The 27,488-nt window shown below is 46.4% G+C and overlaps 2 protein-coding genes across 3 annotated transcripts in view; one reads left to right on the plus strand and one right to left on the minus strand.

Annotated features, from left to right (window-relative positions):
* pdia5 (protein disulfide isomerase family A, member 5) overlaps positions 1 to 9,175 on the minus strand; it is a 48,410-nt gene extending 39,235 nt beyond the window's left edge. The window contains exons 1-3 of the mRNA XM_042336351.1: positions 9,076 to 9,175; positions 2,972 to 3,098; positions 1,104 to 1,191 (exon numbers count right to left, since the gene is read on the minus strand). Of these exons, the coding sequence (XP_042192285.1) occupies positions 1,104 to 1,191; positions 2,972 to 3,098; positions 9,076 to 9,156 (296 nt within the window). The 5' untranslated portion in view covers positions 9,157 to 9,175. The remainder of the gene's footprint in view (positions 1 to 1,103; positions 1,192 to 2,971; positions 3,099 to 9,075) is intronic.
* A 515-nt stretch (positions 9,176 to 9,690) lies between these two features.
* The window catches only part of sema5ba (sema domain, seven thrombospondin repeats (type 1 and type 1-like), transmembrane domain (TM) and short cytoplasmic domain, (semaphorin) 5Ba), a 51,079-nt gene continuing 33,281 nt past the window's right edge, over positions 9,691 to 27,488 (plus strand). The window contains exon 1 of one of the 2 annotated variants that reach the window (XM_042336126.1): positions 9,691 to 10,117. The gene's annotated coding sequence lies outside the window, so the exon portion shown is untranslated. The remainder of the gene's footprint in view (positions 10,118 to 27,488) is intronic. The other variant, XM_042336125.1, reaches the window with a different exon arrangement.

The raw sequence follows: 27,488 nt of genomic DNA on the forward strand, positions 1-27,488 counted from the left end.
TGCCAACTGCACCAAAGCTCCGTGAAAGAGGAACTTTTTATCTCTTTGAGAAAGCTTGGGGAAGGGCCAAGTCCCATAGTAAGACACTGAGGATGAAAGCAGTGGGAGAGGAAACCCACGCTTGGGTTTCAAACACCTAGAGACTGGCAGAGAAAGGGAGCAAGGGGCAGAGAGTTGCATCATTCTGAGGTCCGGGGAAAGAACGAGTGAGTTAGTGATGGAGATTATCTGAAGAGGGCACACGGAATCCATTGCACTGTTTATGTCACCGCTTGGTTTCAAGGAAATTCTTCAGTGTAAGATATGTTGACAGAAATTGGACAGAAGTAACTCAGAATGAGACACTGTTACGGATAGGAGATCAATAACTACAACATAGCCTTATCAGACTTGATTGAATCACGTCAAAGGCATATAGATATCGGCACAGATTTCTGCACAGCTGCCATCGACGATGCCATTCAATCAACAGAAGAGGCCTCACTGACACTGTGAGCAGTGGCACTCCATACCTGGTTCAAGGCAAAACTAGGCTGTTCTCATTCTCATTCGAAACGGCACGTAGAGAATGGAATTGGCAGAGCCCAGGTGGCATGTTACCTGCCACACCTTCTCATACGCTTCTTGTGTAGTTTGAGGGGATGATATAGAGAGGGGTGGAAACTTTAAACAAGAGTGCGCAGAGGACAACAGAGAAACTTGCGAAGGAAAGAGTTGAGACTTAGCAAGTTACTGTTTTTGTTCGAGACAAAAGTGTGTGCATTTTTATCATTTAACCAATAAAAGAGCCTCTCAAACTAAGTGATCAAACTATGCCCTAATGAATTATTGATAGAACTTAGAGAGGTCTTGATCATGATTTCTGATCTCCAGAATCTACAGCTTTTCCTTGGATGGACAGTACTTATCCTTAATTGTACGAGGTGAAATGCTAACAGTCACTTAACCTTTTTGCACCTCTCGTCCTATCGTGCATTGATTCCCGATGTCTGCGGCAGGAAAGACACTTTGTGAGTATAGTTTTGCGGTCATCATTCCCTTTGCTTTATTTTATGATTTGGCAAATCCGACAGAGTGTGACAAGACACAACAAAACAACTTACCCACAATTTACCCAGGCGATGGTGCCCTGCCCTTTTACGGCTTCTGCCACATCAGACAAGAGCTTGAGGGAGCGTTCAGCTGCAGCAGCTATGACACAGTGAGAGAGCAAACAAGGGCGTTACTGAGCACTACTTGGCACTGTTGTATTGTGCAGCTCGCTGCAACAAACATTAGCATTCTCTCACTAAATCACCAATGTAGAGTGGAGACCGTGATTACCTCCTTTATTAATAATGCAGGAGATTGGAGCACCAGAAAAGACCATCTGCCTGGTCCCAAAGTAAATAAAAATTATATTAAAATAAACAATCCCACACATCTCGATCTCTCAAACCGCTCAATTAATTGCTTCTCCAAACTGCTACCAAATTGACTCGTATTTGGTAATACAATCTGCCTCCACTGCGTAGCCTACACCACGTGTAAAACTAATTCAATCTCAACCGTATGTTCACCTGCACACAATTGTTTTTCTGTTTTGCTGGAGCCAAAGGGAGAGAGTCTGTGAAAAACAACCGGATAGGTTGAAAAATGGGAGTTGGTGAGATTAGATAAATGCTCTTATAAATTCTCAGCTGGATTGCCTTTGAAGCTCAGGGAGAAATTATTTGGTATCAAGCGATGAAATCCATTGGATTGCGATAGATTGCCATGAACAGTAGACAATTATTTCTGCAGGAACAACCCAAAAACTGGGAAGAAAGACAGAGGCAGTTCCTACCCACAAAAATCATCAACTAATACCTGACAAACAACAACAACATGGATTTATATAGTGCCCTCCAAGCCGGATGACATCTCAGAGCGCTTCACAGTGACGATTCCCGGGGCCGAGACACGGGGAGGGGGAGGAAGTTGACCAAAAGCGCGGTCGAAAAGAAAGGTCTTCAGAAGGGACCTGAAAGTAGGAAGAGAGGGGGCGAGGTGAAGCGAGTGAGGAAGGGAATTCCAGAGCCTCGGGCCATAGTGGCTGAAGGCACTATGGCTCAAGGGTGGAGCGGAGGACTCGGGGGACAAGGAGGAGGCCAGACTCGGAAGATCGAAGGCAACGGGTACTGTTTTGAGGAGAGAGGAGGTCAGAGAGGTGGGGGGGGGGGGGGGGGGAGGAGTGCAGGGATTTGAATACAAGGGTGAGGATCTTGAAATCTTGAAACCACTTTGTACAGAGCTGGTTCGTTTCGCCCACAAAATATACAGTCAGGTCACTTTACAGTATATTCTGTGAAGCACTTTGAGACGTCTGGAAGACGTGAAAAGCGCTACATCAAATGCAAGGATTATTATTATATTGTCTTGTGCTAATAGACACTCAGGTTCAGCATAATAATTATGTTTGATATAGCATGAGTGACTAAATGCTGAACTTGGGCTGTAAATGGAACCGGTTTGCAAAAAAAAACCATGATAACAGCTCACACTTTACCCTTCATAACACAATTCATGCCGTGTGCAAACTAATGATTACAACTAGTAATTTCAATGAGACAATCCTAGCAGAGGTTTGCCTTTACCTGAAGTTTTACGAGACGCTTCCACTTCATAAGCGCAATATCAAATGCAAGCATTACTGTAATAAACACAATAAATAATCCTTGCATTTCGTATAGTGCCGTATTATGTCTTTGAGACGTCTCAAAGCGATTCACCAAATACACTGTAAAGTGAATTGGCTGTATATTTTGTGGGCGAAATTATTACTCATGGATTATTATCGTTTTGCCCACAAAATACACAGTCAATTCACTTTGTAGTATATCCCATAAAGTGTTTTGAGACATCTCAACGATGTGATAAGCAGCTATATTATCCTGTCACAAGGACAATAATAAAGACACAAAATGTGAATAAAGACACGAAACGTGTTGACCTGATTTGGAGTAAACAACCAGTACGTTATTCCTTGTTCGCACCAGTTTCTTGAATTCTTTGTGATCCTCGACTTTTTCAATTAGTGGAGACACTTTTGCTGCCATGAGGCACGTGGACAATACAGCCTTGAGGGAGAGAACAGGAGATCAGTCGCAAGGCAATGGAGAAAAAGTCCTTCAAAGAGAATAATCCTCGTCATGACTCAATTGATTTATGATAAATCTGGAAGCAGCTCGGAATTTAAGCAAAGAAACAGGCACTTGTCAGTTTGACTGCAACATCCTCTGAGTTAATGTCCAGCCAAAACAAATTACACAAACACCCAGTACAGTAGTTGCATCTGAAATGACACTGGGCCTCCTTAGCAATGCCATTTAGCCTAGATACGTTTCCAGGGGTACGAAAAATAAAGTTAACTTCAATGTCAGTTTGGTTCAGCCCCTCACAAGGACTTTGAGCTCACAAACACGGGCTGCCAAACCCTGCTCCAGCCGCTCCTCCCCAGGCCCGCTCCACCATCAGCTTCTCTTCCCCATACCTTTGGAACTCCATCCCAGTCCCTTCGCCTTGCTCCCTCCCTCGCCTCCTTCAAGGCCCTTCTCAAGACCCTCCTCTTCGACTGCGCCTTCAGTCACCCTCCTACCTCTAATCTCCCTGCCCTCCACCCCACCTGATCCCAACTCTCAGCTCGGGTTCAAATCCCTGACTGTCCAGTGCCTTGGGACGTCCTCCCGACATGAAAGATGCTGTGGAAATATCATTTGTTGTTGCATTGTTGGAAGTGCCATTCTTTGGATAAGATGTTGAATCATTGGTCCTGTCCGGCTGGTTTAGGTGGATGTTAAAAATCCCCATGGGACCCATTACCAAAAAATTGTGTAACTGTCTACGGATCGATATGCTTGTTTCTTTTAAAATGCATCAAAAATCATTAGTTCGTCATTCATGGCCTACTTGACTTTCCTGGCACAGACTGCAGACTGAGTTTGCCCAATGTACATAAATCAAAGTAACTCATTGTATAAAATGCTTAGAGGTTTGATGTGATAGGCGTGGCACCAAACACAATTCGCTTCAATCATTGTATATCCATTTCATTCTATGACTACCTTGTTGGGTATTTAACTTGTTACCCGCAAAATATTCATTGGGTTAACGAGAATTTTTTTTTAAAAAAAAGTTGATCCTGTCAAAGCTTTGGGTGTGACCCAACTCTCTTTCAGGTGTACTGATTGATCTGCTGTGAGTTCCCACCACTTTATGGCTTGCGTTCACATTTCTAGAACCGAGTTTTCCTGTCCTAGTTTCTTTGTTGTCTTACTGCATTTTATAATTATAATATGATCCTTGCAAATTGGCTGCTGTGTTTGCCCACAAATGCACAGTCACTACAGCTGCCGTTTTTCTCCCAGTTTTTTTTCCAAGATATTCTATGACTTTCTTGGACCGTTTTTTTCTTCCTCTCTATCGGCCCGTTTACCGGTCGGTTGCTGCTGCCACTTTCTTTTCTTTGTTCTTTTTGGCTGCGTTCTTCTAAAATGGTTCTCACATTCAGTTTTCCTTTTTGCACTACCTCTTGACTCTCAAGACCTTTCCCATGGGCTGCAGCTGAGGTTTTCACCCTTCTTTTTTCACTAATATTGATATATATATATATACAAGCACTCCGCATGAAGGGCGCTATATAAATGCAAGTTATTGTTGTTGGTGTTGATTACCCATTGCTCTGCGTTCTACTCAAAGTCCACACATAGAAAGTTAACCTATTTCAGATGCTGATGGAGTTTAATCACCTTGCTGTGAATTTCCAACATTTCCTATTTTCCACTTCAAATTACTTGGCTTTTTAAAAAAATCATCCTATAATTTACATATTTTCTACACAGGCACGTGTAAATGTGCACACTCGTATTAAAAAATTTGCAAGACAAAGTACAGATAATAACGAACCTTGGCAGTCAGATCTATTATTCACAAGTACAAAATTGCCCGAGTCCCTTGCGGCAACAGTATACTAGCCGCCAAAGCTAGCAATGCTTTTTCGTACAGTGTTATCTGATAAGACAACAAAACACAACCAGAGAATATCAGCCACACTTTGAAAGAAATAAAAATTGGCGGACTGGGTTCAAGGATAATTTTCACTCAAACTCAAAATATAGTCAATTTACTTTACAATGTATTCTGTGTAGCGCTTTGAGACGTCTCAACGACGTCATAAAGTTCTCTATCAAATGCAAGGAATATTATTATTATTTGTATTATTGTCTGCAGACCCAGACAAAGTTGAGAAGAGTTTTTACTTTGTCTATTCTCATAGATAACATTTATTTTCCCTGCTGGTGGCTCCAAAATGTTTCTCATTTTGGAGCCATCAGCAGGGAAATCAGATTGGCAAAACGAAGGCTAAACACATGCGAGTTTGATGATTTTATGCCAAACCGCCTTCATATTTATTTGAATTTTGCGCTCACCTAGGCTGAGGGAGCTTTACGGTGAAAAACCTTCCTATTTCAGATTCCCAGCATGAGTATCAAATGCTGCCTAGTCATATGTTTCGTTGCTTATTGCATTTTTCTTTGTACTAACAAGGTACTTGAGACCCAAGAACAGCCCTCCGTGAAGCAGCAAAACATTTTCTATCTCACTCACCATCCATTGTGTTGCTTTGAGATTTCATGACAGTTTAAGGCTGTTGTGTTGCAAAGCGATGCCAACTATTGTATGATGCAAGTTTCATGTTTGTATCTTATTGGCTATTATTAGAACCAACCCTAGCAATGTACCTAAGAATTTTACGTCGATGTAGACAGATTCAATTTATGCATCTCCACCCTTATAATAATAATCCTCGCATTTGATATAGCGCCTACTTCGAGTCATCTGAAAGCGCTGTATATCCTGAATATACTGCAAAGTGAATTGACTGCATATTTTGTGGGAGAAAGGCGGCAGCCAATTGTGCACAGCAGTTGTGGATTGAGTGACCAATTTATTATTTTTCTTTTGAAGAATTATTACCCCCAGAAAAGCGATCCGCCAATCGACTAACAACCAGGTTCCTACTTACTGCTCAGTAAACAGCGGCGTGTGGGGTAAGAAAACTTGCTCAACATTTCGCCCTGCCGGGAATCGAACCTGGGTCTCTTGCTTGCCAGGCCAGTGCTCTAACCACTGACCACCCTTGTGCTAAAGATTAAAATAAAATACACAAAATACATAGTGAATCCACTTTACAATACATTCTGTGAAGCGCTTTGAGATGTCTCGATGACGTGATAAGATGCTATATAAAATGCAAAGATTATTATGACAACAATATTTTATAAACTGCAGAGCATCTACATTTGTAAATGTAATTTGCATCATACATTACACAATGTAAAGCTATTTAAAGTAATGCTTACATATAATGTACAAAAGTATTGTATGCCAATATTTTTACATTAGGAAAACAAGCTAGTTCTTTAAGTTGAAAAAACTCACATTAAAAAATCTCAATAACTAACACTTAGTGTCGCTGAGCTGAGTTACACACTCAGTTACTCCACTTCTAGTACAAATCTTTAAATATTTATTTTGTTTCCCTTTGTCAAGTGCTTTCGTGGAATCATAAATTTGCAACAACAACTTGCATTGTAACAGCAATCCCTCACACAGGGTAGCGTCTCAGAGCGCTCGACAGTGGTGGAGCACCATACCGAGCCGGGGAGGGGGGGAGGTGACCGTGAGCACGATCGAAGAGGAAGGTCTTCAGGTGCGACCTGAAGATGGGAACGGAGGGGCAAGGTGGAGGAATTGAAGGAGAGTGTTCCGGAGTTTCGGGGTGTAGTGGTTGAAAGCAGGTCACGGTTTCCTTACAGCGAGAAGACCATTTGGCTCACCGAGTTGGCACAGACTCTCAGTTTCAATCCCACTGCCTTGCCTTATCTCCATTCTGCTTCAAACCTCTATTCTATCCTCTGAGCCACTTTTATGTGAAAGGCTATAAAAATGTAATAATGTTTGTTTCGATCAATGGTGTAGCCTGTAGACAATATCTACTTGTTTGGGTAAGCGCTTGCATCCACTCTCCGAGAGGTAACACACGTCACTCTACTATTCCACAACTGATAGGAGATTTTGCGTTTCCTCTCTCAAGCATAATAACCCAGCCGGAGCAATTTACAAAATGCCAATCGATCGGGTAACGTATTGCATAGAATCATAGAATTTTACAGCACTCATGGCCATTCAGTCCATCGTGCCTATGCATGGCTGTGCTGCATTACCATTTTTTTTTTTAAAAAGCACTCTTTATTGACTCCACAAACATTTACTCAAGTAAACAGATCGAAAATCACTTCCATAGGTAAGCAAACGAAGGGCAAAGAAATTGCTGAGATTTGTTTTAGGGAAGCAAAAATTTCTAAACAGAAGTTTTCTGCAAAGAAGTACTATTACCCTTTATTATCACTACCTTTCCAGCTCATCTCAAAAAATCTTTTTAAACTGTTCAGGCATTTATTTAGCGTCTTTATTAATGATTTAACTGAAGCTGCCTCAAAAGGCACCTCTGAATGACGACACTTCTTTTTACAGTACATTCCGTGAAGCACTTTGAGACGTCTTAACAACGTGGTAAGTCGCAATATCAGATGCAAGGATTATTATGTTATTATTACTTGTTCTAACCTTTCCTCTACTCAGTTAACGATCCTAATTTAAGGTATCAGCCTAGCTCTGTTGGTAGCACTTTCACCTCTGTGTCACAAAGGAGTCCCACCTGAGGATGTTGAGCTCATAGATTAGGCTGCCGGCCAATGCAATTTAACACTATTTAAGGCAATGTGCCACCTTCATTATTAGAATCATCCTTCAAACAAGAAACCGAGGTCCCATGTGCTCAGGTGATCATTAAATGTCCCACAACATTATTTGAAAAGACATGTCCTGGCCAACATTCCCCAAGATAAAAAAAAAAATGGTTCATTTCATGGCTGTTTGTGAGGCATTTGCTGAATGCAAATTGACAGTCACTACACCTGACAGAAATTACTGTACTGTGAGGCACAGATAAGATTTAATTGTAAGCTCTTTCGGCACTGGAGCTGAAAATACAAAAGTCTTTACATATAACACGGCACCTTATCATGCCATCAAAAGAGCTTCACAAGATTTAAAGTGTAGTGACTGTGTGCTTGCAGGCAAACGGACTGTCTGGTTCTAATCACTTCTAATGAGAGCATTGTCGACGTTGAGATACTTTCAATATTGGGTGGTTAGGAGGGTGACCGAAGGCGCGGTCGAAGAGGAGGGTCTTGAGATGTGCCTTGAAGGAGGCGAGGGAGCGAGGCGAAGGGACGGCGGGCTGGAGTGGAGGAGGTAGAGAGGTTGAAGGCTCGACCTCCGGCGGTGGGGCGGGCTGGGCAGGGGACGTGGAGCGGGCCAGAGCAGAAATGAGCGGAGGAGGCGGACAGGCTGGTAAATGGGGGTCAGCAGGTCACAGACGCAGGGAGGCGCAAGTGGATGGACTTGGGTATGCTTTCTGGGCGGAACGCGGCTGTGTCCGACCAAATTGTGGCGATGTGTGTGTGTGAGTGTGTGTGGGGGGGCGAGTGATAATAATAACCGTAACGATAAATAAATCCTCGCATTTGATGTAGCGCCTCGTCACTCCTGCGAGACGCTCAAAGCGCTTCGCAGACAATAGGGAGTCCTTCGACCGTGCCTTCAGCTCCCCTCTCTACTCTCTACTCCCCTCCTCCCTCCCCTCACCCTGACCATCTCCCCCCCCCTCCTCCCTCCCCCCCACTCCCAACGCTCGGGTCCCGACCCCAACTGTCCAGCGCCTTGGGACGTCCTCCCGACGTGAAGGGGCGCTCTGGGAATGCAATCATGTTGTTGTTGTTGTTGTAGTAGTGTTGAGGGGGAAGCCAAGAGCGAATGTCCTGCGGGATGCTGGTTGCCAAGGTAACAGCTGACCCCCCCCCCACCACCCTCTCGGCCGAGCGCCCGACCGCCGCCAACGGCCGTTAGCCGACCCGCCTAAACCCGGCCGCAAAGGTCCCGAACCACGGCAGCTCGGCTTTCCGAGCCGAGCAGCGGAGAGGAAGCACTCACCAGGAGCAGCAGGAGCCGAGAAACCGTTGTGGAAGTGGTGGCGCCGGTGGCGGCGGCGGCCCGGTCTCTGAACGGCGCCATCTTGCCACGTATGGGCCGAGCATGCGCAGTTAGCGGGGAGGCACGGGCGGCGCGGTGCACGCCGGGGGTTGGGGTTCGCCGCCTCGTCTCCACTGGGCGGCTTCGTCGTCGGGCGGACTACACTTCCCGTCGGGCACCTGGCGGCCCCAGCAGTGACGACGACGACGGGGTGGGGGGACTACAAATCCCGTCGTCCTTTGCTCCGAGTCGCCCCCTCTGGAACTACATCTCCCGACACGCTCCGCGCCCCCCACCCACCACTCACTCGATCGCCGACCAGAGCTGGCGCAGGCGCACTCGCAGCCTGGCGGTCAGCTGAAGGATGCTCCAACTCAAATGGTCCACAGACTGGAGTGGAACACGGGAATAAGATTAGGGAAAAGGGAGGGGGTGGGGGAGGGGAGGGAGAGTGGGGGATTTGTTTAATGCAAGAAAATGCAATTAATGAGACCACCCCCCCCCCCCCAAAAAAAACCAAACATGCACGTTGCTGTTCCCAGATGCATTGATCAATAAAGAGTGCTATTTTGGGGGTGGGATGTTACATGTGGTTTAGATTTGGTAGGGAGTGTGGTGTTTTAAAAGCAGTCTCTCCCCCCCCCACTCTCCTCCTCCTCCTCCTGTCTGCTGAAGGCAATTGGTGCATTCCTAAACAGACTGTGGGAACATGATTTTGGTGGAGAGAGAGAGAGAGAGTGTGTGAGTGAGTGAGAGAGAGAGAGAGAGAGAACAGACGCTTTGCAGATCAGCCCTTGTGGATACTACATACTATAACCAGTGGATTGTACAGAGGGCAATTTCCCAAATACATCCAGGATTAAGGGGTACCAAGGAGAAGGTCTGGGGAAGGAGAGAAAAAGAAGAGAAGAAGGAAAAAAAAAAGAAAGGGAGGAGAGGAAAACAATCATCCCATTACTTGTTAAATTAAATCCACAATTCTTTCCAACCCCAACTGTGGTGAGTAAGTAATGCAATTAATAACTTTCTTCTTTTTTGGAGGGAGGGGGGTTATTTTTAAAAAAAATAAGCTTTTTTTTATATTCGTGCAGCTTTTATCCTTAAGCTTTCTCCAACCCAAGAAACAAACCCAAAAAAAAAAAAAGTTTGGAGCAAGTTTTAGTGAACTTTTTCTGGTTGGGACTCGATTCGAAAATTGAGTCGCACTCCCGAACAAAACCACGAAATGGGAATAAGGAATAACTTTCTTCTTCTTCTTTTTTTTTTCCTGTTCTCCGACTGTGTGGGTACAGCAGAACCCAAGAGGAGAAGAGCGTGAGAATTTGCCAGGAATATAAAAAAAGAGAGAGAGAGAGAGAGAGAGAGAGGGAGAGAGAGATTGGGTTCAGGTTGATCTCTCTCTCTCTTATCTAATTCTCTTGTGGTGCACTAAAACCTTTGTGCAAAAAGGGCTTTCTGTCTTGAACGAAAACGCGCACTTCCAATCCCTTTTAACGCACGTAATGTCTTCTCTCCCACTCTCTGGTTCTCCTGCACCAGAAGCGCTTTTTTCTTTGCGCTGCTGTGGGAACGTTATGCAAAACCAAACCGGGAGGTAAAAGATGCGAGAAACCTGAGCAATAACTTAGACCATGTCCTGTGTGTGTGGGGGTGTGTGTGGGGGTGTGTGTGGGTGTGTGTGGGGGTGTGTGTGGGGGTTTATCTGATGCCGGTGGTGTGCGCTTATTAATTAAAAGCTTCGCTCGGTTTACAGTCGGAGCTGTTTGGCTGCGATGCAATGAGTTGGAAGAGCTGTTCTGCACCAACTGGGTTTTTTTTTTGGGGGGGGGGGGCGAGAGAGGCGTAATATTTCCCCCTTTCTCCCCCCCCCCCCTTTCATCCCCGAATTCAATGCATTCGTTGCATCGTTGGAATTGGAGAGTAATGGTCGGTTTCACTGTGTGATATTTTTTTTATTGTTCTGTTTGGAAACGAAGCGTCTGATTGATTACCTTTGGCACTCAGCAGCAGATTTATTTATACATATAAATGCACATCTCGTGTACGTTGTATTATATATTATGTGTATACACACATATATCTACACACACACACACATATATATATATATGAGAGAGAGAGATCTCTCCCTAAATGCACATTTATTGTACGTGGTGACCAAAAAGGTCGTATTACCCTTCTAATAAGTCTTAAAGAAATGATCATTTTTTCTAGGTATTAGGGTAGCTTCACGACTTTTTGTTCACCCTGTAAATATATATACACACACACACACACATTTGCACATTTATTTATATATCCAGTGTATGTATATATAATGCATACATACATATAATTTGGACAAGTGTTTTGCATATATAAATGCAAGGATTATTATTATTATTATTTGCCCAAATACCAGACAAGTCAGTACATTACAGTACAGACATTGCATTTGGCTAGGTGAGGGAAGAGAGAAAAAGATGTACGTCTTTACTCGATTTTAAAGGGGGGGGGAAGCCTTTGAAAGTTAAATATATTGGGTTAAAAATAGGGAAATGGATGGATTAGCATTTCTTTTTGGGAGGGGGGGGGGGGGGTGTGTTATTTTTTTGGATCGAGCATTGATTGGAATCTTTGCACCCAAGAGAGATAGATAGATAAATAGATAAATAGATAGATAGATAGATAGATGAATAAAGAGATGAAAGTTAGAGAAAGAGAGAGACAGATCGTTTCGTTGTGTGTGTGTGTGTGTGTGTTTGTTGCTTGGAATCACTCTTATGTTGTATTATTGTGCTCCTGGCCATTCCAGCTTTCAGATCACGTTTCATTCCACTATGAGATAGATGCTTTTGAAGGCGTTGTGCAAAGCAGATATTTCTTTTATTCCCCCACTACCCCCTCCCCATCCCACCCCCCCTCCCCCAACCCCCACCCCTATGCATTTCATCAAGAAGACAGAGAGAGAAAAGTGTTCATTTCGAAAGTTTTATCTGACCAAGCAGCGCGCCGAGCAGGTTTGAGAGTCATTTTTTTATCATAATAACGATAACAATTGTTGCCTTTGGTATATAACGCCTTCTCGCGTCTTCGAGACGTCTCACGGCGCTTCGCAGAATAGATCGTAAAGCGTAGCGACCGTGTATTTTGTTGGGCGAAACGCGGCAGCCAACGGCGCACAGCAGGGTTCCCCCGCACCCGGTCGTGGATCGAGGGACTGCAAATATTTTTTTTTGACAATAATAGTTTAAAAATAATACATTTTTTTTAAAAAAAGGAAAGCAAAACTGTTGGTTTAAGTGGCATCGAGGCTGACAGCATAAGTTCCCGGGCCAGTGGGGGCAGGAAAGGTGAGCTGTATAGTACGTGGTTGGTTAAGATTTTGATTGGAAATTATATGTACATAAACACATTGCAAAACGTCTGTGCAAACTTGTGCCTCGCATTTTGTGAAATCTCTGTTAGTTTAGCCCATTATCACCCGTCCTGTTGGCATAATGCATAATTGTATTCTGTTTTTATTATGATTTTTTTATGAGTCGTCTTTGCAACGGTTCAAAGTCTGCACTGTGGCTCAATAATCTGTTGGTGTCCTCGTTATCTAACAGTCTAAGTGTAACTTGGAGCTGGTTAGTTTTACAGTATTCTTTCCCTCCCACACACACACACACCTCCACACCTCCATATACAGTGTACATAATACATATAGTATACATTATATATAATGTATAAACCTTAGGCAAGTTTCCCCTCCACACGTCTCTGTTTACCCGGCAGTAAGTAGGAACTCGGTTGTTAGTTGATTGGCGTATCGCTTTCCAGGGATAATAATTCCTCTCTCACCTCTTCTCCCCCCCCCCCCCAACCACTACCACCCACCAAAGAAAATGTGGTAACTCAATCCACGGCTGTTTGTGGGGCCGCTGCTGTGCGCAATCGGCTGCCACATTTCGCCCACAAAACACACAGTCTTTTCAATGTATTCTGTGAAGCGCTTTGAGACGAAAAGTGCTACATCAAATGCAAGGATTGTTATTATTATTATTATTATTATTATAAAGCAGACTGTGCTGTGCGTTCTTCACCTTGTGTAGGCTCCAGAGAGAGAAAGAGATCATCTAATCGTGTTTCAAATGGTTCGCTTGATTTGCCAAGCCCTTGAGCGTGTTCTGCAGGGTTGGCTGGAGGTTGCCAGAAAGTGTGCGGTAGGGGAACGAGCACTGAGTATACGTAGATGCTCCCTGTTTGTTTGTTTGTTTGCGTTGCTGCTCATGGATTAAACTCGTTCCATTTGCCTGTGACCTGAGGTCCTCTCGTCAGAGGCTTGACAGAGAGAGGAGTGGGGGAGAGAGAGAGAGATGATATGAAAGATAGAGAGAGAGACCATGATTTGACTTTGAACAGAACTTCTATTAACATGGGTGGGTGGTGGGGGGGGGGGAGAGGGGAAAGAGCGTAAAAGCTTCTATGGAAAGGATCCAATGTACTTATCCAAAGATGAAAGGTGTTTGAAAACAGCAAAAAGCTAAATGGAGCAATTTATTCTTCAGGGCTGTTAAGAGTATAATTTGTTAATTTGTTTGCACCCAGAGATAGTGCAAAGAGCTGTAGGTGAGATCAACTTCTGGGTGAGATGCATGGAATTCTCAGTTTGGTTTGGAGACTGTTAAGTACGGTGATGGGTTTCCGCGTGTGTCGGACACTCAGCCGACCCCCCCCCCACCCGCCGGAAATTAAACCAACGACAGCAATTTCCTTATGTAATGTTTTTCTTGTCACAAGGACATGCTCTGGGACGCTACACCGTGTGAGGGGCACACCGTAAACGCGAGCTGTTTTTTGTGGAGGACTTCTGAAAGTGCTTCAAGGCAACTGAAACCCTTAATTTGCTCACAGTCTCATTTAAAACCATTTAAAGCCAAACTGACAAACTGCACCAGAAACTTCTGTGCTCTTTTTCGACCTCCTTTGAATTTCATCACACATCATTTGTTTTAAAAAAAAATGTTTTTTTTTAAAATGAATCCGGTAGTTTTGCATACTTTTGGCTGAAAGCCCTCTCGCCTCCGAGTCAGAAGATTGTGATGCTCCAGTACAGCACTGGGGGGGGTGTTGTATTGTCTGAGATGCCGTCCTTCGGATGAGATGTTAAACCGAGCTCCCAGTTTACCCGTTCGGGTGGACGTTAAAGATCCCGTGGCGCTATTGGAAAAGAGAAGGGAATTTTTCTCTCTTTTTCTTGGTGTTCTGACCATCAATCCCCCAAATAAAATTGGTCACTCACAGCCACAGCTGTTTGTGGGACACAGTTTTGCGCAATGGGCTGCCGCGTTCGCCTACTAACACACTCCATTTTGCGGTAAATCTTGCAAAGCGCCTTGAGACGTCCTCCCAACACGATAAGGTGCCATACCAAACCGCAAGGATTCCGTTCGGTGTAACTTAGAACGATCTTTCTGTGTCGCGCGATCACTTCGCGCCGTTGACATTTTGATGCCGCTTCAGTTTAACAGTGCGACACATTCTGTCTCGGCCCGTTTTATTTTCCAGATCTTTAATTTGTGAATTATATATTTTGTTCAAAAAGAATTAATTTGCACCTGGGTGCTTTTGGCTCAGCTGGCTGTTATTCTAATCCTCGATTGCGTGTTTAGCTGTGCGTTTGTATGTCTGTGTGTGCGTGTGTGTGTGCGTGTTTTGAGGGGTGGGAGTCGCTTCTGGTTGAGCTGACACTCCTTTAGGAACATGGGGAGCTCAGGGGTTAACCCCACATAGCAATGAAGCCCTTGGTTTCAGACCCAGTCTTTTCCCCGGGATTATAATAATTCCTGAGGGCGGTATCCGAGCTTCCGACCCGTTTGGGTACAGTGCGGGATCCGCTATCCGCACATCCCTTTCTAATCTCGCAAATGGGACCTTGGTGCATCCCATCACCGTCATGAAAATTCAAGAGGATCAGGTAATCAGATAGCCGAGGCCGAGGAAGGCAGGAGGCTGATGGTTGTGTGCGCTTTGTTTGCTCTTTATCGTACCAAGATTTGCCATGTAAACCAATCCACTTTAATCTGGGTTGGGCTGCATGGTTTTATCTCGTACCTAACAATAGTCGGATTCCCACTTAAGACGGTATCAGAGCGGAGTCCTGGAGCGGTCAGAGAGCTCGCCCCGCAAGCAAAAGGACCCGGGTTCGATTCCCGGGCAGGGTGAAACCTTCGGAAAGTTTCCTTGCTCTGCACGCCTCTGGTTACCCGGCAGTAAGTAGGAACCCGGTTGTTAGTCGATTGGCGGATTGCTTTTCCGTGAGTCAAATCCCTCCAAAAAAAATAATAATAATTTGGTCACTCAATCCACGAGTGTTTGTGGGGGACGCTGCTGTGCGCAATTGACTGCCGGGTTTCGCCCACAAAATACACGGTCACTGCACTTTACTGTGTATCCTGTGAAGCGCTTTGAGACGTCTCAACGGCGTGATAAGTCTCTATGTCAAATGCAACGATTATTATTCCACGAAGCACTTTGGAAGGTCGTCCTGATGCAAAAAGTTGCTGTACCAATGTCAGGTTATTATTACAGTTGTTGTTCACAAGCAAAATTCATCACTAACAACAAACCCCAGGGTTTTTGTTTGCATGTGAATTGAACGGGTGCCACCCAATTCCCCTGGACCTGAGGTGGAGACAATGGCAGAGGAAAGTGGGTCACGGACGATTCAGTGCGTCAGTCTGGCTCAGTTGCTAGCGCTCTCACCTCTTGAGCTCAGAAGGTTGCGGGTTCAAAGCTCCACGTCAGAGTTTGGTATCTCATAGCCTAAGCCGACACTGCAGCGTTGGGAGCTGCGCTACATCGTCTGAGCTGCTGTCTTTCGGCCAAATTGTTAAACCAAGATCTGCCTGTTCAGGTGGACGTTTAAAGAGTTGCTGTGCAAAAAGAGAAGGGATTTCCCCCCCCCTCTCTCTCTTTCCCTGTGTACTGGCTAACAAGCCCACCCGCCCCCCCCTCGCCTCAAATAAAATTGGTCTCTGACTCCATGGCTGTTTGGAGGAACGTCGCTGTGCGCAATTGGTTTGCCACATCTCGCAAAACACCTTAGGCAAGTTCCCTTACTCCACACGCTTCTGTTTACCTAGCAGTAAGTAGCAACCTGGTTGATATTCGATTGACAAATTGCTTTCCGGGATAGTAAGCCCCCCACCTTTTTTTAAAAAAAAATAATAATTTGGTCATTCAATCCACGACTGTTTGTGGGACAATGCTGTGCGCAATTGGCTGTCGCGTCATTCCACTTTACAATATGTTCTGTAAAGCACTTTGAGATGTCTCAAATGACGTGACAAAGGGCAGTATCAAATGCAAGGATCATTATTGATGTACAGTCGCTGCCCTTGGAATATCCCCTGTGAAATGCATTGATGTTATAACCTTTTAGGGCACGATAAAAATACAGGAGGTATTAGCCATTGGATTGAAGGTTGCACAGATAGAATCAAGTAGGATATTCGGAGAGACGCTTTGGAAATGGGGCGTGTGTAGAAAAAGTGAAAACATGTGTAATGATCGAAGAAACTGGTGGATCAGGCTCGATGGGCTTAAAAAAAAGTCTCATAGTTTCCTTGTGTTCCGAGAGAGAAAATGAATCCAAATCCCAGTGCATTTTTGGGCTCTTATCTGAGCTGCAGGAAGTGTGTGTGTGTGTGTGTGTGGGGGGGGGGTGGGGGAGTGGTGAGGGGGGGAGAAATCATTGGAAAATCATCTAACTGATCTCATCTGGTTGATGTGTCGAAATGAATGAAAACCAGGAATATTGAGACACTTGCATTTTTTCCACTGGGAAAAGAGGACAAACCACACTGAGCTTTGAGAGATCCATTGACTGGAAGTAGGGAAAGACTCCAGATGGAGTAGAGAAGTGGTGAGCGCACTCGCCTCGCCAGCGAGAGAACCTGGGTTCGATCCCCAGGTGGGGAGAATCTTGCTTACTCCACACTTCTCTGTTTACCAACAGTAAGTAGGGACCCACTTGTTAATTGATTGGCGGATCGCTTTCCAGGAGTAATATGTGTGTGTGTGTGTATATATATATTAAATATATACTAAGTATGTTTGGTCCTAATCCACGATTGTTTATGAGACACTGCTGTGCGCAAAATGGCTGCCACATTCACTGGCAAAATGCCCAGTCACTACACTTTACGGGAAAAAAAACGTGAAACTTCGAAAGGTTTCGACGTGATCAGTTGCTACGTGAAAGGCTACTGTTGATATTTCAGTGGAAAATCTCTGCAAATCTGCCGACGACTGGAATACATACAGCGCCTTGGGACGTCCTCCCGACGTGAAAGGCGCCACATGCAGATAGAAATTAGTATTTTGGAATGGTTTTTTTTATTGCATTTTCCCCGAGCCTCGCTGCGGAGGGGGAAAGCTAGTGTGTGTGTGTGTGTGTGTGCGTGTGTGTGAGAGAGTGAAGGAAAGGAGGTAGCAATCTTTTCAAAAGAGTTGTGTGCCATTGAATGGAAAGTGTGTCTGTGGGGGGTCTCATCAGGTTTGGTCTGTCACTGACGCAGCCAACTGTGTGGTTCACAAACCCCTTTTTCTCTCTCTCTCTCTCTCTCTCTCTCTCTCAACCCCCCCACCCCGCCCCCCCCATCCACCTCCTCCTCTCCTGAAAACGCTCATTATTTCAACAAGCCCTGTCCTTTTGTTTGCTTCCCTTCTATTCTTTTCCTTCAATTTTTTTTGAAAAAAAATCTCGTGTCTTATTTTCTTTTGAAACGATGACTGAGATTTTTTTTTGTGTTGAGTGTGCAGGGAATGATCATTGCACTCTCAGAGGGAGCGAGAGAGAGAGAGGGGTTGGGGGGGGGGGGTGAGAAAGCGGGAGGGAAAGCATGGGGGGGGGTAGAGAGAAGCGGGAAGAGTGGGGAAGAGAGAGAAGGAGGGAGCAGGGGAGAGGGGGCGCGGGAGAGAGGAGTGGGGGGTGTGGGGAGAGAGAGAGGAGGAGTGTTATTTCATTTCAGTACGTCTAATGTTCCCCGGTGTGATTAAGCCTTACAGCAGCTTGTCAAGTTACAGGGGGAAGGAGGTGTTGATTTCGCTCGGTTTCCATCCTCTTGCAGTGATTACCGCAAGCAGTTCTCTTTGTGCTATTCACCGACTGTCACCTGCTTGAGTGACAGACCTGCCAGGCTCCTCCGAGAAACGGGTTTAATGCAGAAAGTTAATGGTCGCGCTCGCAAGAGCGAGAGGAGGGCTAAAGGGTGGTGGTGGAGGGAAGAGGGCGTCTGCAATTGGCCTTCAAACCGAGGATAACACATTATCGGAAAGTTTGTAGAACACTTGAGTTATGTTGAGAGGCTGATGTACTACTAATAATAATAATAATCCTTTGGATTTGATGCAGCGCCTTATCACATCGTTGAGATGTCTCAAAGCGCTTCACAGGATATATTGTAGAGTGGATTGACTGTGTGCGTCGCAAGTGAGAAGACCTGGGTTTGTGAAGGCAAGTTGTTGTTATCACACCGTCAAGAAGTCTCGAAGGGCTTCACAGGTTACAGGGTTAAGTGGATTGATTGTGTGTTTGTGGGCGAAACGTGACCAGTTTGCGCACAGCAACGCCCCACAAACAGCCGTGGAGCGAGTTATTATAACAATAATAATCCTTGCATGTGATATAGTGCCTTATCACATCTTCAAGATGTCTCAAAGCTCTTCAAAATTCTGTGACGTGAATTGACTGTATATTTTGAGGTGAAACGCGGCAGCCAATTGAACGCAGGAGTGTCCCACAAACAGTTGTGGATTGAGTGACAAACCCCAGGTCTCTCACTTGTGAGGCGAGTGTTCTAATCCCTGAGCTACAGGAACCACAGAGTTGGCTTGAGTGAGTTGAGTTGCTCGGATGGATGATGCCTCACATGATATCCATCGTCCTGTTTACACTATTCAATGCTCCTTTCATCGATGCATCTGTTGGAATTGGCTTGCAGTCCGAGGATGACACATTCCCCCGTGAGATGTGGAAGCTTGTCAGATGGTTCGTAGAACATTGAGTAATTCTGAGAGGCTGATCTAATAACGATAATAATAATAATAATCATCCTCGCCTTCACCCACAAACCACTCAGTCAATCCACTTTGCAATATATTCTTCATGATAATAATTCTCGCGTTTGGTACAGAGCCTTATCACATCTTCGAGACATCTCAAAGTGCTTTGCAGAGTAGACTGTAACGTGAATTGACTATTTTGTGGGCGAAATGCGACACCCCAATAGCAGTGTTCCCACAAACCAGTCGTGGATTGACTGACCAGATTTTTTTAAAAGGGATTATTACCCCCAGTAAAGCGATCCGCCAATCGACTTACAACCAGGTTCCTACTTACTGCTGGTAAACAGAGGCGTGTGTGTGGAGTAGGGAAACTTGCCTAAGGTTTCGCCCTGACCCGTCCGGGAATCTAACCTGGGTCCTCTCGCTTGTGAGGCGAGTAGCTCTAACCCCTGAGCTATGAGACTCCATTAAGCGTCCGATCACTTGAGCTCGCTCATTTAACAGTTAAATCGCCTCAATTGTCTTGCAAAGTGTGACGTGTGTGGGTGTGGTGAGTGTGTGTGTTTTTTTTCTCCCTCCCCCCCCGTTAGTGACACAACACAACATTCTGGGAATAATCAAATTTATATGTTGGCCAGAACATTGGGAGAGAACTCTCTTTTATTTCGCAATAGCATCATGGGATCTTTAACACTCAACACGAATAGGCAGTTCGAGCCACGATTTAATGGACGATTCATACGAAACTCCTTCCCCATCTTCAGGTCGGGCCTGAAGACATTCCTCTTCGACCGTGGCTACGGTCACCTCCCACCCCCTCCGCCCACCCCACCACCAACCTCCACCCAGTATTTTGCTGGAGCGTCAGCCTAGGCCGTGAGCTCAAGTTGCAGTGTGAAGCTTGAACCCGCAGCCCCCTGAACCGCACGCGAGAGTGTTGACAACTGAACCCGAGTCTCCACAAAACATTTCTCTGAGCTGCCTGTATCTGGAGAAAGTCCAGCCCGGGAGCTGGCAATGCTGCTTCTATCAGATGTTGTTTTTATTTCCCTCGGATCATCGCCGGTCAGGCCTCCAGGCTCTCTGCCGTCCCCCACGCTCTGCTCTCCCCATTGCCCTTCCGCCTCGCCCTACCCTCCCTCCCTCGACGCCTTCAAAGCCCGTCTCGAGAGCCACTTCGACCGCACCTTCGACCGCCCCCACCCGCCCGGCGGTCCTCCCCTCCTGATCCCAACCCCCAGCTCGGGTCCAATTCCGTGACTGTCCAGCGCCTTGGGAAGTCCTCCCGACGTGAAAGACGCAGTGTAAATGTTGTTGTTTGACCCGTCCCCTCGATGTGGGTGGTTCAGCTGTTTCCCTGATGCAGGGAAGAGAGGATTGACTAAATGTTGCGTCTGCACATTTTTCTACCGAAGAGGAACAGATGCAGATCGATGAAGTCAGTGGCAATGGAGTTCTAGACAGCACTGCAGATTGCGACCTGTGGCATTAGTTTCCTTCCTCACCACAATAATAAAAATAATAATCCTTGCATTTGATTGTAGCCCCTCATCACATTGTTGAGGGTCTCAAAGCGCTTCACAGGCTATATGGTAAAGTGTAGTGACTGTGTATTTTGTGGGCGAACGCAGCAGCCAATTACACACATCAGCGTCCCACAAATAGTCGTAGATTGAGTGACCGTATTTTTTGGGGGAGGGATTATTACCCCCCCCCCCCCCCCGGAACCGATCCCCTAATCGACTAACAACCGGGTTCCTCCTTGCTGCTGGTAAACCGTGGCATGTTTGTGTGGAGTAAGGAAACCTGCCTCAGGTTTGGCCCCGTCCGGAAATCAAACCTGGGTCCTCTCGCTTGCGAGGCGAACGATCTAATCACAAAGTCACACAAGATTGACACTGCAATAGCCCTGCAAGATTAACATTGCACGTTAGAGGAATTACAACAGCAGGGAAGAGCTTGCGTACGCATGTCCCAGAGAGAGATGGCGGAGGGACCAAAATGAGCTCACATGTCTGTGCAATAAACAAGAGTTGGGGGTGGGGGGGGAAGAGAGAACATTTCATACTTTCTAAACTTTTTTTTTTCTTCGATGGAGAGAGCCAGAGGCCGGGCCGATCTCGTCTGACTTTATTAGGTTTCGTCGGAAACAATGGTGACACTGAGGAGCCACAAGAGAGCCTTTGTAGCTCGAGATTGCCGGACAGATAGCTGGTGGATGTAGGGTTCCTTTCCCTCTGTGGCCTGTTGAGGCTGCAGTTGTGCTCTCTGACCAAAGGGTTCAGACCAAAAAGTTCAGCTGACCTGGTTGGAACCATGGGAATGGAGAATGGCTTCAATAATAATAATAATAATCCTTGCATTTGACTCAGCGCCTTATCACGTCTCAAAGCGCTTCACAGGACACGCTGTAAAGTGAGTTGACTGTATTTTGTGGGCGAAACGGTGGCTGCCGATTCCGCACAGCAGCGTCCCCGCGAACAGTCGTGGATTGAGTGACCGGATTTCTTTTTCGGGGGGGGGGGGGATTATAACCTCTGTAAAGCGATCCGCCAATCGACTAACAACCGGGCACTCGCTTACTGCTCGGTAAACAGAGGCGTGTGGAGTAAGGAAACTTACCTAACAATTTGCTCTGCCTGGCCGGGAATCGAACCCGGGCCCTCTTGTTTGCGAGGCGAGTGCCCTGACCATTAAGCTACGAGACAAAAGAATAAACCACCAAACCGAAAAGAGAGGGATAGAAAGAGTGCGATGTCTGTCGTACAGCTGGGCTTGTATTCCCTTCTCGCACCTTCCTGTCAAATTCAGAAGCACAGCGACAATGCTCGCAGCGAGAGAGAGTAGTGATTCTCTGTCGACACCAGCTGTTTAGCTAAGAGTGGATGAAGTTCTGCAGATTCAACGGGGGGAAGGGGACGAAAGGAAGGAGAGAGGCTGCTCTGATGGGCCCTAGTTACTAATCAAACATAATCCTTGCATAATAAAAATAATTGGTCACTCAATCCGCGTTTCGCCCACAAAATGCACAGTCGCTCCACTTGGCAGTATGTACTGTGAAGCGCTTTGAGACGTCTCAACCAAATGATAAGGTGCTGTATGAAATGCAAGGATTATTATGTGACATTGGTTGCATGCCAGCCCAGCTCAGTCTCTCCTCTCGAGTCAGAAGGTTGTGGGTTTCAAGCCAACAGTCCTCCAGATAAAATCAGTTATTCACTTCATGGCTCTTTGTGGGACCTCACTGAGCACAAATTGGCTGCCGCATTTGCTTGTCGCACATAAGTCACTGCGCTTGATGGCAAGGTCCTGTGAAGCAGTTCCAGACATTCTCCTGACATGCAAGGTGTTGTATTAAATGCAAGGGTTATGAGGAGCAGACCATTCAGCCCGCGAGCCTGTTCAATTCTATCAGATCAAGGCTGATCTGTACCTCAACTCCAATTACATACCTCTCTTCCATATTCCTCGATGCCCTGACTAACAAACCTCTATCCACCTCGGTGTTGAAAATGTGAATGGATCCAGTCATAATCCGTAGCCTTTTGGGGGAGGGCGAGAGTTCCAGATTTCCTATTACCCCACGATTATTGCCTACGGCATTACAAGTTAAATGAAAGATGGGGAATAGTCAAGCAGGTGACCAAACTTGGCAACGCTCGGGTTTGAGGGGGTTAATGAAATCTACCTTCTGTTGAAAAATGAACGGCTGACTGAATATTTTTCCAACAAAAATATTTTCAGATGAGGGAGGCATTGACTGCCCGTCAAACTGATCGAGTGATCTTTAATTACTTGCACGTAGCGACTTGTGAGTGAGATGATCTGAAATAAATTTCTACTTCCCACTCTTCTCCCTGTTCTCTCTCCCTCTCTGTGTGTGTGTGTGTGGTGAAAACCTACACCTTCAGGGGGCTTTAGTGGTCTGATTCCCACCTGAAGTCCCCCCCAGACAGACAGACTACAGAGTAATCTCCAGTGTCACAATCCGTGCTCTTGAGGAAAGAAAGTGTCGAAAGACAGATAAATAATTCGGAAAGGATTTGGTTGATGGAATTCTCTGGGACGTGTGTGTCTGTCGATGTGCAGTTTATTAGTGATTACGTGGTTGTTTGTGCGTGTGTGCGTGTGTCTGTATTTGGTAATTTTGGTCACTCAATCCACGACTGTTTGTGGGAACGCTGAATTTGCTGCTTCGTTTCGCCCACAAAATACGCAGTCACTCCACTTTACAGTATCTCCTGACAAGCGCTTTGAGACGTCTCGAAGACACGATGAGGCGCTGTGTCAAATAATAATAATAATAACCCTTGCATTTGGTATGTAGCCTTATCATGTCTTCGAGACGTCTCAGAGTGCTTCACAGGATACATCGCGAAACGTAAGGATTGTTATTATTGGACGCTGTACCGCGAGCGATGATATTGCGTGTGGCATGTTCCCACCCATATCTTGCGTGTGAGAACCTGGCGTGTGTTACGCTCCTCATTCCAGAGTATCTCTGCTGTCGACAGACTCGTGTGCAGAGGAACGGGAGTGGGTGCAGAGAGAACTCTGTGTAGGGCTGATAACTTGCCTGTCTTCTTCAGCTACTAACCGCAGCGTAACATAACAGCTTTATCTGGACACAAGAGAGAGAGAGAGAGATAGCGAGCCTTTATCACGAGGATGTAGAATTGGTGTCCTGTTAGTCGGAGGTTCCTCTCGCTGATAAAAGACGCTGACGTAGAACCCGAGGCGTGAAGTTATCGGCCGCACGTTCTGGTTTCAGTGACCCAGTGAGTTCGCAGGGACCACGTGCGGAATAACGTGTCTGTGGGGGACGCTGCCGGGCGCAATCGGCTGCCGCGTTTCGCCCCACTGAATACACAGCCGCTCCGCTTTACTGCGAAGCGCTTTGAGACGTCTCGAAGACGTGCTAAGGCGCCTGTGTCAAATGCAGGGATTATTATTAGTAGTAGTAGTAGTAGTGTTAGTATTATTAAGCTAACAAAAGACGCCAGGAACTTGCCAACAATTAAGTGCTCCGTGAAGGAATTCGAGTTAAAAAAAAACCCTTTAGACTCTAGACTTTTTTTTTCTTTCTCTCTCTCTCTCTCATTGCCGTCTTCTCCTCCTTCCCCAAACCCCCCCCCCCCTCTTCCTTCGCCACCCCCCCAGGCAGGAGAGGGACGCCTAGTGACTTTTTGTGTACCGAGGGAAATAATAGTACAAACTTTTGACTCGCGGCTGAATAGTCTGGAGTGAGATTACACAGTGCGCCCATTCATTCACCACAAGCTGGGGGGAATGCTGGCCTCTCCTATAGAATCCGCCGGGAGAGAGAGAGCGTGGAGTGTTGTTCGAACTTCAGGGGGATGAATGTTACAACCCATTGTGAGATGTCTGGGAAGCTTATGGCTATTCTTGTTGATTAAATACCCTGCGGCGGGGAGGGGGAGGGGACCCAGGGGCAGGAGGGGGTTGCGGAGGGAACACTAGGGCTTGGTGGGGGGGTGGGGGGGGTGGGGAGGAGGGAGGAAAGAAAATGATTGTCTTGTTTAGTGTTTCCACTCGCCGCGCTATAACTGGAGCTCGTGTACACACCCAGGGAAGGCTGATCCCAGCCCCCAACGTGTCTCTGTCTTTCTCTCTCTCTCTCTCTCTCTCCCTCTCTGCTTCTCTTTCTCTGGCTTTCTCTCTGTCTCTACTCTTTCTCTGTCTTTCTCTCTGTCTCTACTTTTTCTCTCTGTCTCTACTCTTTCTCTCTGTCTCTACTCTTTCTCTCTGTCTCTACTCTTTCTCTGTCTTCCTCTCTGTCTCTACTCTTTCTCTGTCTTCCTCTCTGTCTCTACTCTTTCTCTGTCTCGTCGGGAGGACATCCCAAAGCGCTGGACAGTCAGGGATTTGGACCCGAGCTGGGGGTTGGGATCAGGAGGGGGTGGCGGGCAGGGAGGGGAGGGGGTAGGAGGGTGACCGAAGCTGCGGTCAAAGAGGAGGGTCTTGAGATGGGCCTTGAAGGAGGAAAGGGAGGGGAGGCGACTGAGCCGAGCTGACAAAACTCCAAATGGGATCCCGGAGTTCACATCCAACTGAAACCCACTGGTGGACGTTTATCTGGAAATTGGGACTGACTTGTGGTTCGGATTAAGCCCATTGAACCCCGTGAATATACCTGCAGATTGCCTCAATATATCAACACCCGGTGTAAAGGATGATCCACAAAACCTGTCTCCTTTTTGTTGACTGTTCATTGCATAATTGACGACATCGACACTTTCTCTTTCTCCTTCTTTCTCTCTTGTTTCTCTCGCTCGCTCAACCTGTGTTTACAACTGGTGAGCCCAACCCGCAAATTACACCCTGAGATTGGAGACTAGCAATCATAAGGTGCACAGCAATCAGTGGTTTTGAAATTTGTATGCACAAAATGACTCTATCGCATCCGGGTTTCACTGTTAATTCACGGTGGAGTCCTGCAGCTCAGTGGTTAGCAATCTCGCCTCGCGAGCGAGAGGACTTGGGTTCGATTCCTGGGCAGCACGAAACATTAGGCAAGTTTCCTTACTCCGCACTCCTCTGTTTACGTAACTGTAAATAGGAACCTCGTCGTGAGTTGGTTGACGGATTACTTTCCGGGGGTTATAATCGCTTAAAAAAAATAATAATTTGGTCACTTCAATCCATGGTTGTTTGTGGAACGCTGCTGTGCGCAATTGGCTGTCGTGTTTCCCCCACAAAATATACAGCCTGTATCCTGTGATATATATATATATATATCCTGTGAAGCACTTCGCGACGTCTCGAAGACGTGATAAGACGCCGTATCAAATGCGAGGATTATTATTATCTTTCTTTGGTTCTGGAAACCTGGTGTGGAGGAAGGCTGATGTCTCGAACTGCCAAAGGTTTTGCAAACAATAATTGACTGATCTCAAAGCAAGGACTAATTCAAGGGGCATCTGGTGTGAACCTGGTGCCAAGGAACCCAACAGCCACTGTCTGTCACCAACACAATCTGGCCTTCAGTCTTCTCAGCTATTTGTTGCCTGTAAATGTTTGGAGTCTGTTTTCTGTTGACTTGATCACAGGGCGTTGGTCTTATTCTCGAGTCGCCTTCTTGAAGCATTGAAGTTGGGGTTATAGTTCCTCATGTTGTTGGCTAGGCTGCGGAGGGTGGGTAGGGGAAGGGAGGTGGGAGATGGAAGAGTTGGAGGCATGTCTGGCACGTTTTCCCTGCTGCTTGTCCAGCTAGGACCACCCTACCCGTGAGTTAGGGCTTTGGCTGCAGGGTTACCAGGAGCTGAGTGGGAGGATTCCCTGTCCCCAGTGACTAGTTGGCCCTTCCAGGCCGGGCTGTGCTGCCATCAGCAGTGAGTGCCCTGGAATACCGTGGCCCCTCCTGGCTCAACAACTGCACTAGAGACCGTCACCGTGGGCTCGATTCTGACTTTCCGTTGCCAGGCATCTCACCTGGGAGCCAGTTCAGCTTCAAGGAGACACGCCACTTACCTCCCCCACAACCACCCCCAAGTAGGTGGAGGCATCGTATAATGGTGAATATCTTTCCCCGACCTCCTCTCCTGCGAATTTTGATGCCGATGTCTTGCGAACGCAGAACAAGAATTAAAATGTTCGTGGAAGGAAGGCATGTAGAGCTGATGGATTGCACTGCGGCTATAGGTTATAGAGAGATTAAGTGGCTTCTTTGCTCAACCACTTATCTAATCTGTAAGGAAACCATGGGTAATTTGTCATTGGGGAAAGTGCGGGCTGGGGTGGGAGAAGGGGGGAAATCTCAAGTGCAGGGGCTCCGTGCCAACAGCGGAGTCCTTCAATAGTGTGCCAGGACACTGGAAATGCTTTCTGTGTTGCCGATGAATAATGGACCTGAATCGAAGTTGGTGGTTCTGTCTCTGTCTTGGTTGGGCTGGCAACTGAGTCATTGCAAGCCTAAGCTGAGTGGTTTGGGGGGAGGGGGGAAACGTACGACCCTATTGAGGTTCTTGAGGAACTGGGCCAATTTTCATTGGAACAGAGAAGGTAGACGGGAAATCTGACCGAGTCCTGTAGCGTAGAAAATACACAGCCGATTCACTTTACAGTGTATCCTGTGAAGTGCTCTGAGACGACTCAACGAGGTGATAAGGCGCTGTATCAAATGCAAAGATTATTATTATCCACAAACTCATGATAAAAGCCGGCTCAACAACAAGTTACATTTGTATGGCGCTTTTCACGTCGGGAGGACATCCCAAGGCACTCGCTCCAAAGCGCTCCCAAATCTGCCGACAGTCTGGCTCAGCGGGTAGCTCTCTCGCTTCCAAATTGGAAGGTCGTGGGTTCAAGCCCCCACGTCG

Source organism: Callorhinchus milii, unplaced genomic scaffold (assembly GCF_018977255.1).
Source record: "Callorhinchus milii isolate IMCB2004 unplaced genomic scaffold, IMCB_Cmil_1.0 Scaffold6, whole genome shotgun sequence".
Taxonomy (NCBI): Eukaryota; Metazoa; Chordata; class Chondrichthyes; order Chimaeriformes; family Callorhinchidae; genus Callorhinchus; species Callorhinchus milii.